This window comes from Primulina huaijiensis, chromosome 10 (genome assembly GCF_012295235.1).
Source record: "Primulina huaijiensis isolate GDHJ02 chromosome 10, ASM1229523v2, whole genome shotgun sequence".
Taxonomy (NCBI): Eukaryota; Viridiplantae; Streptophyta; class Magnoliopsida; order Lamiales; family Gesneriaceae; genus Primulina; species Primulina huaijiensis.
In genome coordinates this window covers 18738639-18751731 of record NC_133315.1, presented here as the reverse complement: position 1 = coordinate 18751731, position 13093 = coordinate 18738639, and the positions used below count along the sequence as shown (strand labels likewise).

The 13093-nt window shown below is 36.0% G+C and overlaps 2 protein-coding genes across 5 annotated transcripts; both read right to left on the bottom strand.

The window, feature by feature from the left end:
• Nucleotides 1-74: 74 nt before the first annotated feature.
• LOC140986165 (V-type proton ATPase subunit B2-like) lies at nucleotides 75-6247 on the bottom strand. Of its 2 annotated transcripts, none has more exons than XM_073454215.1 (15): nucleotides 6016-6247; nucleotides 5580-5644; nucleotides 4959-5014; nucleotides 4734-4832; nucleotides 4297-4356; nucleotides 3366-3477; nucleotides 3070-3278; nucleotides 2400-2528; nucleotides 2165-2302; nucleotides 1701-1851; nucleotides 1513-1595; nucleotides 1149-1196; nucleotides 993-1046; nucleotides 805-888; nucleotides 75-719 (listed from the first exon to the last, which is right to left on the bottom strand). In XM_073454215.1, the coding sequence occupies exons 2-15, from the start codon at nucleotides 5635-5637 to the stop codon at nucleotides 534-536; spliced, it is 1467 nt and encodes a 488-aa protein (XP_073310316.1). In that variant the 5' UTR covers nucleotides 5638-5644; nucleotides 6016-6247; the 3' UTR covers nucleotides 75-533. The 2 variants fall into 2 exon arrangements, with proteins under 2 accessions (XP_073310316.1, XP_073310317.1); XM_073454216.1 differs by having other exon boundaries at nucleotides 5580-5731; nucleotides 6016-6245.
• Nucleotides 6248-8634: 2387 nt separating this feature from the next.
• LOC140986316 (probable protein phosphatase 2C 60) lies at nucleotides 8635-12111 on the bottom strand. 3 transcript variants are annotated; one of them, XM_073454491.1, is made up of 5 exons: nucleotides 11664-12111; nucleotides 10833-11250; nucleotides 10079-10446; nucleotides 9732-9968; nucleotides 8635-9233 (listed from the first exon to the last, which is right to left on the bottom strand). In XM_073454491.1, the coding sequence occupies exons 2-5, from the start codon at nucleotides 11149-11151 to the stop codon at nucleotides 8979-8981; spliced, it is 1179 nt and encodes a 392-aa protein (XP_073310592.1). In that variant the 5' UTR covers nucleotides 11152-11250; nucleotides 11664-12111; the 3' UTR covers nucleotides 8635-8978. The 3 variants fall into 3 exon arrangements, with proteins under 3 accessions (XP_073310592.1, XP_073310591.1, XP_073310593.1); XM_073454490.1 differs by having other exon boundaries at nucleotides 11706-12110; XM_073454492.1 differs by lacking the exon at nucleotides 11664-12111 and adding an exon at nucleotides 11595-11615.
• Between the last annotated feature and the right edge of the window lie 982 nt (nucleotides 12112-13093).

The following is a 13093-nucleotide window of genomic DNA, read 5'->3' as shown; positions in this document are numbered from 1 at the left end:
TTTCTTGCGTGTGTGTATACAACAGGGGTAAAATAATTCCGACTGGAAATTGAAATATCGAGAATGAATTCAAATAGGGAAAAAGGTCATCTTATTCAGTTCGTCTGTATACATAACCCCTTGAAACAAAAAGTGTCGCATATTATTCAAGATCGTACATACATGAGAATGATAGAGAGAACATTCTTAGCGAAAATGTCCAGGGACATAAAATTCCGACAGCAATGCGGAAAAACAAAACGCATGTCACCAGGTTGTAGAAGCCACACAATAATTATATCAACAAACACGCCAGTTTATCCAGAGTAACTGCAATAATATAAATGAATTACACCATCTAACTAAAGAATACCATCGTCTTGCGTTGCCGGAAAGCTATGGCTTCTGTAGTGCTCCTCAAAGATCTCATTCAACCCTTATTTTAAACCAGATATAGGGGAATATAAGGCACTTTTAAAAAATTTGCACACTAAATAACATTTCACAGGCAGACAGAGGACCCAGTACAAGAGCAAGCAAGTCTGCTTTTTCCCCTAGTTGGCCGCATCCCTGCTATAGTATTGATCGAGAGTCTTTGCGGGAATACGGTGAAGAAGCTCCCGGGGGAAGATCCGGAGCAGTGTCCAAGCCAGATCGAGTGACTGGAAGATGTTGCGGGTGTCATAGGCTCCTTGTGCGACAAACTTCCTCTCAAATTTATCAAGAAACTCAAGATATAGCTGTCAATTAATGTTCCATTGGTCATCTCATTTCTTTCATTCATGAAATATTATAAGTCAAATTTGTTATGCACAAGTAACTGACCAGATCTTCCGAGGAAAGTGCTTCTTCTCCAACCACAGCTTTCATTGCCTGGACATCCTTTCCAATGGCATAGTTTGCGTAAAGCTGAGAATATTAAAATACAGAGATCAACAGTTGAAAACGTGTGACGAAAAAAAGTAAAAACAGTTGGCGAGCCCATCGATGTCACTAAGAAAAAAGTCATCTACCTGGTTAGATACATCGGAGTGATCCCTACGGGTCATGCCCTCACCAATTGCACTCTGCAATAAGAAGTGACATTTAATATTGCGCGAACCATGTCAATTATAATTCCTTTCTGATGAATCAAACCAAAATAAATCATTTATCTGCATTTCATATACCTTCATCAAACGGGACAAGGATGGCAGCACATTAATTGGAGGGTATATCTGCAAGTTCAGTAACGCATCATTTGTACCAGGTAAATGTTTAAAAATTCAGAATATACGCATTCATATCCATCGTCAAGGAAGAACATCCCAAACATATTACGCCATCAAGTCCAATATGGACCACAGGCAGTCAATTGAAATATTTCACCCCAGCGAGATAATTTGATTCACCAAATTGTTCGACACACTTTTAAAACATTACAAGGTGACATAAGATTTTCTCTAAGTATCTTAAAGAGACAAATTTGCGAAGGTAGGGTCACCGTTTGTATATGACTTCTATAGACTCACTGGTGCAACAATCTATCTTTACCTGCCGATTATGAAGTTGTCTGTCAATATATATCTGCCCTTCGGTAATGTAACCAGTAAGATCTGGAGTTGGATGTGTGATGTCTACAGATTGAAACAGAAAAAGAACAACAGGATCTGGTTAATTAAAAAATCAATAACAGGTGAGCTTAATGTCGCTACCCATTTATAAAAATAACATTATAATACCATCATTCGGCATAGTCAAGATAGGAATTTGTGTGATGGATCCCTTCCGTCCTTCAATACGCCCAGCTCGCTCATAGATAGTTGCAAGATCGGTGTACATGTAACCAGGATATCCACGCCTTCCAGGAACTTCCTCTCGAGCAGCAGACACCTATGAATGAATTCAACAGTAGTTGACACTATAGCTTTTTAAAGAACTTGAAGACAGGAAAATCAAGTTGACTGATGAAATAAACTGGAGCAAGGATAAACTAGTAAAAGTAGAGGCATTACATAACAACTGTTAAAAAGAGCTGTAAAGGCACTTCATATTCCAATTCCAATTCCAATTTCAATTCCAACTGTTTAAGGAAAAGATAAGGGATACTTCATACTTAAATAATTGCTAGATTCTAGAATAGGAGACAATCCTCATCTATTGTTAAATTGTTAGATAATAAAGCAGGATTTGTTGCCGATGATACCTCACGGAGAGCATCAGCATAAGAACTCATATCTGTCAATATGACCAGGACATGCTTCCCACATTCATATGCTAAATATTCTGCAGTTGTCAGAGCAATACGAGGAGTAATAATGCGTTCTATTGTAGGGTCATTGGCCTGCAATTAGATCATATCAAACAGAAGAAAACGAGGAAATCTGCATGGCTGCTATCAAGATTATCGAAAAAAAAGTATTCGCGGAAGCAAACACTACCAAGTTAAGGAAAAGGGTCACCCTCTCCATGGATCCATTTTCCTCAAAATCACGTTTAAAGAACTGTGCAGTCTCCATGTTGACTCCCATAGCTGCAAAGACAATGGCAAAATTGTCCTCTCCATCGTGCTGTATCATAAATTAGATCATCAGAACCTAAAAAGATGGTCAGAACCAAGTTGGCACAAAAGAGATTACTGGGATGCCAGCGTAAGAAAGCACATACAAAATAGAGAAACTAATCAAGTACCCACGCAGTAAAAAAATTTAGAGTAGAAAACTTTAACTAATGAATTATAACAGGCACACTCACATGACTAATAAAGGCTATCCCAACAAGAAAGCAAGGATATTCCCTCACCACAATTTCATGTTGCATCTCAATGTCATTTAGTACTACATATTTCGATTTTGTATTTAGTATCACACAATGCAGATCCTTCAAAAGGTGACAAGAGAGTTCTTTAAAAAAGGGTGACAAGAGTGAACTGTGTTATTGATGCCCTTGGTTTCACCACACCAAGTGATAGTGTAGCAAAGCTAAAAAGCAACAAAATGAAAACCACAAGGATATCAAGTATAAAAAGAAAAGTATTCCAGGAAAGCCGAAGGCTAATCAATAAATATCTGCTCTAGAGATGATGAGCTATTGGGGGGGATTCTCTCATACCTCAAGAAGATTATCAGATTTCTCCAACCGTTTCACCAGGCCAGCCTGACGACAGATCTGGGCAGCAATTTCGTTGTGGGGAAGACCAGCAGCAGAGAACAGAGGGATTTTCTGCCCTCGGGCAATTGAGTTCATGACATCAATAGTTGAAATTCCAGTCTGTATCATTTCTTCAGGATAGGTTCTCTCACTAGGATTGATAGAACTCCCTAAAGCAAACGGGGTAAAGAACATGCTTATGGACAAGCAACCAACATACATTAAATTAGTTAACTTCAAAGTTCAGTGTCAATCACCAGATATATCCAAGTAAGCCTCTGGAAGAATAGGAGGCCCATTGTCTATGGGTTTCCCAGAACCATTAAAAATACGGCCAAGCATGTCCAATGAGACAGGTGTTTTTAAAACCTGGAAAAAGGTCACAAATGAATTCTTATGAAAACAGAGACATTGTAAACAAAACAGAACAAAAACTCCGTGATTCTAAGAAGTGAACATATTCTGCGAGAATCATTCCCATTCAACCAAAATAAATTTGCAATTTCAATCTCATAATAAAACACATTGCAAAATGATTTGAACCTTCTAGCGTTCAATAGAATTCCTAGATCAATTTCTGGTTAAATGAATTTCGGATCGGTCTATATTGACATGTTGCCGCTAGGAATGAATGTGGTGCCTGGATCTTATATACAACGAACAACAATAAAGCACTGCAAAAGTTGAACCCCGGTCGCTAACACAAGCGTCGACATATGGAATACTCAAACTGGTTAACTACAGATTCAACCAGTCTATGAAGGGATATACCAAGTTCAGAATACTATATCAGGAAGGCACATAGAGAGATGACAGTCAGCATGTGTTCATTGTAACAACAATGTGTGACATGGCAATTGATGGTGAACATATAAACAGAAAAAACATGCCTTTGTGTGTGCATGAATGAATGCCACACCTCAAGTGCAAAGTTTGCTCCAAAAACATGACCCAAGTCACAGGTTTTAACACGGCATTACTGTCAAAGATTCACAAACCAACTGCTGATGTCATTATCCATGAAATAGAAAAAGGATACTACTTTTGGCTTGTTCTGCCTGTGGGGGAAACATGAGTATATAGGGAATGATGAAAATCATGGACCGACAAGTACAAACTACTTCAGTCATGGAAATCAAACACAACGTGATTTTGGGAGAAAATGATCGCCAGGGAAAATTAGTTTACCTCCCCTGTGAACTGCACAGTTGTGTATTTGTTATCGATTCCGGATGTTCCTTCAAAGACCTGACAAAAAAAAAGATCAGAAACACTTCTCTGAATGTTGCATTCTTCACATTTATAACATCGACAGAGTATTGAAGTTACTGAAATCAAGAGAGATAGCGTAACATGCACAACTCCAACCAGTCAACAAAAAGCACACCTCAAGAAGGCTCGAAAAAATGTTACTAGAATCCCAAGAATTGCAGGAAAGAAAAAAAATCATAGCATTATGACATAGAATAATTACGAGATACACAATGACTATGTGGTTTATTCGAATATGTTGGGATTGGGATATTCAAAGGTCAGCAAGATGAAAATAGATCTTGCAACAAATTGGCAGGAAAAATATTAAACCAATCAAAAGACAAAATAGAAATACATTTTGAAGTGATCACCTGAACAACTGCCTTTTCCCCATCAACTTCCAAAACTTGCCCACGTCGGGTTGTCCCATCTCCTAGGCGAATATTAACAATCTCTTGGTACTTGGGTCCCTGAAGAGTTTCATATACACATTTATGAGATCCTGTTCTCAAATCTATACAAACAATACTGACAGAAGAATATGTAAATGAAGAGCGATACAAGAAGGAGTAAATGACTAGGTATACAACACTGACCTTGACTTTGTCAAGAATAACCAGAGGTCCAGCAACGCCTGACACGGTCCTGTATTCTGCAAATACCTAAAGAGCATTAATGAATATGCTCTTATCATATACACATCTACCGTGAAATTTTTTAGAAAGTAAGAACATTTGATCACTTCGAATCTTATGCATGAATAGTGTTTGAAGGTATGAAAAGATCTCATCGTGACAACTGCATTATAACCATTTGAGATGGCCACCAGCAACACAAAATAAAGAAAAGGACTAATTCTATCCCTGAAAGTACATCTTATAATCTCAATTCTCAAGTACAACTAAAACTTTATATAGTGGCAACTGTCATTGTTGTCAATTGTTATGACGTGTGCAGAGCACTAAAAACATTGGGCCATATCTTTTCACATGCATTCCAACTATTAATGACAGTCCAAATTTCATAGTGACAACAGTTGTGCAAGGCATCCATAAACGATAACATCATAATAGGAAACAGGAATGGTTTAGACATCACATATATTGCACAGTGATGACGCTCGCACACCTCCAGACCACACCAAAAAGAAAAACAGAATTAGAATGCAATTCAAAATAATTTTTTTTTCAAAAAAATAAGTTTAAATGAGAACATACCCATTCCGATTTCTAGAGTTCCCTCCTCCAAGTCAACGTTGTTCTGTGACTCCCCCATATTGAATCTATCAACAAAATTCCATACCAACGTCAAGAGAAAGCAACATGAAGCACTGAAATTCAGTTGCAGTGAGGTTCCAATTATTTGAAACCTGAAAAAATTAACTATAATCCAAAAAAAAAAAAAAAACTAACTACAATAATAAAAAAAAAAAATCCACAACACCACATTAATATGAACAAATAGCCCATCAGATGTCAACGAAATCATTTGAGACAAACGAATCCCATTAACTGCAAAACTCCGATCATCAGTTCAGGTGAATGAATACCCTCATATGTGATTACAATACGTTAACACATCAAAAAAAAATTCCACGCCATCATAATCATATGGAACTGAAAATCTAGAATTTGGATCTCGAAAATCACATACCTCAATTCCGCTATGAATCCGACAGGACAGCAGGAGAAAGAGATCAGAGCGAACCAAATCAGACCACAAAAAAAAAAAGACAATTACACTGAGATCTGAAGGCTGATTGATACTCGAGAGCTGCTGTTTTTATTTATTTGTAATCAACAAATAATCTGTTCTTTCTTTGTGTATATGGTAACACGTGATGTGTAATCCCTTCGTCATTTACAGCTATTGATATTTATGAATCGCCATTAATTGTACAACTGCTCATACAGGGAAAAGCAGTGTACAACCATCGCTGCACAATTTACAATTTGATTTAATCTGAGGGCACGTATCAGGTACAAAGCTTTCGTGGGACCCACTTTGACAGGGCAGCCCCTTCGCATATTCTTTTGGACATTATTGACAAATAAGCAAGCATTAGACATATTCCGTAAATCAATTTAACTATGTATATTATTAATGGATATTTGGGATTAAGTCAATGATGTTGGTCAAATTTGAATTTTAAACTTTAAAACAATGATTTTTTCCTATCGACTTGTCTAATTTTGGATTATGATCTATTAGATTTTCAAAATTTGGTTTTGGTATATCAATTTTTAATTTTCGATTATTTTGATTCAATTGTTGACGTGAACTCGGTCAACTCAGAAATTTTCGACGCAACATCAACACTTTTTAATGTCATGTAATCGTTTTCGATGTCACATCAACACTTCAACGAAATGTGTCGAAAAAATCGAACTTAGTGCATCAAAATCCAAAATAGAAAATGTTAGTGGACACAAAATAATTAGTTTTATGATATCTTATCACGTATTTGTAGTCAAAACAAAACCATTGTCACAAACACCGTAATTCTAACCAAAGAAAAAGAAAACAAAAATCTATGAATACATACAAATATTCAAATCCAACATGCATAGATTCATGAAGACTACACGTGCACTGAGAGTTTGCGGATGCTTCTTAATAAGTAATAATAATTAAATTTTTCTGGGCTTTTTTTTAATAGAACAATAAAATTAATTTATATATGTCAAATCCATGTTTCAAATCTCGCCTTTAATCCATTGACTATACTCGACTTTCTACGCTCCTTACATTACTTTGTTCGTCTATCGTGGCTAAACATGCCACACTCGTAAATGGGACAAGTGTGTGACCTTTTCAAATGGATGACATACATATAATTCCTATCTCGAATTTTAGTCTTGGACATGATTGGTGCGAACACGTAAAATAACACTTTCGAAAGCCAAGTATCTGATCTGATCGATTAATGGCAGACAGTTTTTCACTTTTGAACTCGGAGATGAATATAAGAAATTCCATTATTTGATTCATTATTAGAAATGAACCATCTTGTTTTGAAATAATTAACTAAAAAAAAGATCGTAAATTGGATAATTGGATTAGTTTAGACGTTAGTGTTTGCCGAAGAAACAAATTTAAAAAGTTGGATTCTACGTTTTCTTTCTGGAGAAATGGGTGGAAAAGTGGCGAGGAACAAAGGGATTTATCGCTGCTGAAACTGATCCATACCAGGATTGGCATGCAATGTCTGTGATGAGTATCTGCAAGAGCATTTCGTTTTTCCCTAGCTAGCTTGATTCGTTATTTTCTTTCTCTACATATCGAAACTACTTCCTCTTCTTGTTCTAATCTTGAGGCAGGCAACACAACCCGTGTCCCTTTCTGGTGTAATTCTCCCATAGGTGGGCAAGAACATGATGGGTTGTGGTTGATTTCTTTTACGTATCATGGGTTTGAAAAGGGATGTTTTTGTGCCAAGAAAAGAAAAGTTGTCGACTTCAACTTGGCTCTTGGAATTCAGAGAACTGACGGACAACCTCTAAGAGGAAAACAAAGCTGTATATACTTTTCATCAAGAAAACAACTCACTAAGTCATATAATCTCCTAGGACATACAAAAGAAAACATTTGCAAATACAAAAGAAGACGACGAAGAAGATTTACACGCTAAAGAAAGTGAGTTAAGGGGGAAATAAAACCAGTGAACCAGGCCTTCTCCTCACTCATTTTCTTTTCATGACTTATAAATGACTAGTTACTAAATTAAACTTAGCGCTTACAAATAAACAACATAGAATATGTTTGTAACTATGAGATCAGTTCGTGAATTTTATAAAGTGAGTGGTGAATCAGGTAATTGTAGGGGGCTCGAGGAAGAGATTATGGAATATTGATGCTTGCTGTGTACGGTTTCACTTGGGGTCATGGATTTCTTTTATATTCAAAGGAATCAGAATGAATTTGAAAGGGTGAAATGATAACGGGGACAGAGAGACGATGTTCAGGAGGAAATGAAGGGTGCTGAGTTGGGAAGTGCTTGAAAGGCTTCTTGCTTTTTATGCAAGTTTTTAAATAGTTTTGAGAATATATTTCTTCATTTTTTAAGTTGCTATGAGTATGACATACGAGTTTTATTTTTTAGAGGCTCAAAATGAATTCATTAATTGTGATTAATCTGATAAATTACTCAAAACATAATTTAATAATATTTCAATGGTCTAAAATTATTGTGTTTCATTTTAGTATCAAACTTTCCCAATTGAAGGATAATAGGTGGAACTCAACTCAAATAAACAACACGAGAAATCAGCAAGGAATGAGTAACATGAATAAAAAGTTGTAACCATTTTTTTTTCAGGGCATTTAGCTGCTGGGTTTCAGTGATCTTAACAGCTGGAACTTGTCTCAAATAAGAATCAAACTATTACACAAGTAAATAAACGATACGAAAATAGGGAAAAATAATACAAACATGAAAAAGAAAAAATAAAGAGAATAAATCTATTCGGAAACATTTCTTTGACGAATATCACCTCGAATAAGTTTTGTTTTTTCCAGTGTTTCGTGAACATCTCATCCATCCCAACGAGGATTTGTTCAGAGGTAAAAATTACAGTGTACATCAAAAAGAATTCAAGGACTGCTCTCGTTTTCTTTCAAGTAGGCATGGACAACGGTGCAAGAGCATTTGGAGCAAGATTAACGCCACCCCCTTTCACGGATAGGTTAGGACCCTTGGTTGAAGTAGCCCTGCTCACAAGATGTGAGTCGAGGAATACAACCACAACTGTAATGTCATCGTGGAAATGGCGACGCACCCCACGATCAATTTTCTTCAAGTCCGAGTATCTCATCTCTCTCTTCTTTGCCGCCTCTTGAAGTGCTGTTTTTATTAATCTTCTAGCACTGCCCTGCAAGATTCAGGTGCAAAAGGATTATATTACTTTCTTGCCTTATTTTGTTTGAAGACATATGCTAAATGCAGGGAATCAGAATAAATTTGAGCTACCTTCTAGAAATCTAAACGTTTAGGAAAATTGGTTTCTAACATGGTTTAATGTAAGGAGATCACATTTCTTCAAAACCACCTTAATATTTCATTAAATAGATCTTGAATATTTATATCTGGATGTTAGTTGGCTGGCTGATGAAGACCGATTAATTCACACATCGAATATTAAACTATTGTTAAACACTATCAAATAAGTTCCAACTTCAAGGAAAAATGTTTTTAGACTTCAACAATAATGTCGAAGGAGCTTCTAATTTGGTTTGTCAAAGGGAAAGCAACATGGAAATCACATATATATTTCACTTATACAGTCGACTACTATATGTTTATTCCCTTTTCAACCTCATTAAATGAAACAAAGTAGGAAAACATATAGGAGTTTTCTTCGGAATCTTACATTCCGCGGATGATTATGGACCAGATCGACGGCTTCTTGATTTGTAAGATGCTCCCAAAGGCCATCCGATGCGAATATGATGAACTGATCATGAGATTGTAACTGGTGCACAGTAATTGCTGGTTCAGAGCTCAAAATTGGTCTTTTGAATGGTTGCCGGAGTCGAAATTTCGCAAACAACGGCTCCCTGTTGTATTCCGCCTTCTTCAAATAAATGTCTCCTATCGATCTAGAAATCTGGAATCCAAAACAAACATATTTAGTTCAGTAACTATATATATAGCAATAGCTTCTTAAACTACGGATTGTTATGACACGAAGAAGCAGACACTTTTCAATAAACCAACCTGTATAAGACCTTTCACACGCCACACATTATGCTTGAGAACAACAATTTGCGGATCATCAGGGTGTAGAGATTGCAGTTCCCGTCTCACAGATTCAAAGCTCGCATTGTGCTCTTCTGAGAGTTGAATGGCAAGGACTTCCTCGGTAGCCCTAACACGTCTACCTAAAACAGCACGCGAATCACCAAGACTGGCAACATAAAGAGTCCCATTGCAGATGATTCCAACAAGGCAGCAAGAGCCGACCGCTGCTATCTGTGGTTTCATAGGCCATTGCCTGCTCACAACCGAGAAAAATCCATCTTCTGTAGCTTGAAACGCCTTCCGAATCACTTCAACTGACATGGATTGATTTTCGGCAGTGAACCCTGAAATCTCAAGCATTGATTAGAAAAAATTTGGATTCCCCAACATCATGATCAATCCACTTTATTCAGAAAACACATTGCAACCGTGGAAGTATGAATTATTGTTTAGCTAGTTCAAGTAAACTCGAGCATTTGGTTACATGGCCTCCAAGCAGGAGGTCACAAGATCAAAGAATTCAGCAGATAATCGCATTCATATTTTATCAGGTTTCTCTTAATTGTTATTCACTTATTCTGAGCTTTATAAATATTCCCCGGTTTCCAACTTACACGTTGGAAATTGAAGGGACTGTTAAAATGCTCAACCTTTTTATAGAAGTGATTTTTGACAACAGTGATCAAAGCTTATAGCAACTCAAAACTCTAATGACATGAAAAAGACTTACTCTTTAGATGTTGAAAGAGATGCTCGTTGATGAAGCGTGAAGTTTCGGGGCCGCCATGTCCATCATAAATCCCGACAAAAGTACCATATGGCCCTGAATCATTCAAGCTCAGAGAGCCAGACTCAAGTTGACTTTGATCCTCAAGTAAATTATTGGCTTGAACTACAGCCATTGAAAAATCTCCATTGCAATGTTGCCCGGAGTCCTTATACCATAAAAGACCATCTTGCCGACCCCCAGAATCCGAACCAGAGTGAATATATCGGTCCGAGTTTGGCCGAAAACAGGCCCTCAAATATTTCAATAAGCCTGAAAACATCCCTCATCTCATCCAAAACACCATCCAAAATAAACCTCGAATTTCTAACCTCGTAACAATTCCTCGTTGTCAGCAAGCACAGAGCATACGCACTAAAATCTAGCGTAATACAAACAAACGGGTTTGAATCAGAACATCAACAGTCTCACAATGAAAAATAAAAAATAGAAATGTATAAAGATTGCGAAATTAAGTTTGATTCAGTTGAGAAAGGCAATAAGAAAACCAAAAACGAATATCTTTCAAAGCCATACAGATTTAATATATAAAGAAATAGATATCAAGGAAATTCAAAAGCAAGGAAAACGGAATGTGAAGGTCTCAACAATGGTCAAACTAACATTTTCTAAGTTGGCCCAGGTAGTTCAAATTCTAGAACGACCAACTCTAATAAAAAAAATCAAGAAATGAAATTTGCAAAAGAACAAAAAAAAAACCCCAACTTCATGGAACCACAAAAACCCTCGAGCAACCATCGATCATACACCACAGCTTTTCCAATCGAAACTTACACAGGTAAGGGCGGATGTTGAAAAAAACGCCAAAGAAGTTACCTCGAGAGTTGATCAAGAAAAGATCTGAAAGCGGAAGGGGCTTTAAATCTATAGATCCATCAAATCAAAGAAAAAGAGTGAAAATTGAAGTGGGTTTTGTCCTCTAGTTCTACAATTTCTCAAGAATACAAAAGGATTACGATCAGAAAAGGGGGAAAAGGTAAAAGGAGAAATGCAATATTGAAGAGGAAAAGAGAGCGGTATTTGTATGATTAAGGCAACTGAAACTCTGGTCTCTCCCACCAGACAAAGCGCATTAAATCCAACAATGGAGAGCTTGAAGCCAGCGAAGAAGTGGACCAGTTGTGGGCTCCACACACTGTTCCAGATACAGAAATTTGAGAGAAACCAGAAACCTAACCTACACAAGGGAAATCGAGATAAGAGGAGAAGAAGAAGAAACCCAAAAGAATAGAAAAAGAAGATTCAATTATATGAAACAGTGAAAGCAACGGATTTAAAATATACTTTTTTGTGTAATTAAAATAAAAATTGGATAGAAGAGTATATAAATTAAAAATAAAAAAGAAACTCAGGTTAAAAATCATTTTTTTTTCTGGCGCATAGTAATTTTTTTAAGTGCTTTTTAAAAAAATTTATTCACACATTCTTTAAAAAGAAATAATTTTTTTTTTAACTTTTATAAAAATAGAACATGCATTGTTTATATATCTGGATTTGTGCTTTGACCAGCTTAACCTTTTTTTAATAAATTTAAAAGGTCGGAAGAGAATCTCAATTACGTAATATTCGTTATTACATATAACATGTTTTTTCTGAATTCTCATAATAACATTACTCTCAATCATGTTCGACGATCGACGAATGTGATTGCACACTCGATCGCTGTTTTTGTTATTTTCTCCTCATCTCAATTTGTGTGGGAGATTGAGGATTTTTTAAGTGGTTGATTCGTTTTATAACAAATGACCTCTTGAATTTTCGATAAATTACAAAAAATTTCATGTGTTTAATTAATTCCCAAAGACCCAAAACTACTATATTTGAACAGATGAATCCAAAACTTATACTGTTAAAAAAATTTAATGGAAATAATTTTGCGTCGGTAAATTAATTTTCAAAGTGTTTGCACATTTCTGATTTCATCTCACACTTTTCGTGACATTAATCCACCTAATAATCTTGATATTAATAAATTTTACGATATATTTAGTAAGATTTCTAAATAGCACATATTGACTAATTAACTATTAATGATTGACATCTCAATCAGCTAATTGCTGTATAGATATTGTACGTGATGGACATGATAGAAAAAGATTTGGACTAATTCGTGCAAATTAAACTTCAATCAAATAATTTAGTTAATACAAGATAAAATCTATAAACTTATTTTTTTTTAATTTTAAATAGTTTTCTGTTATACC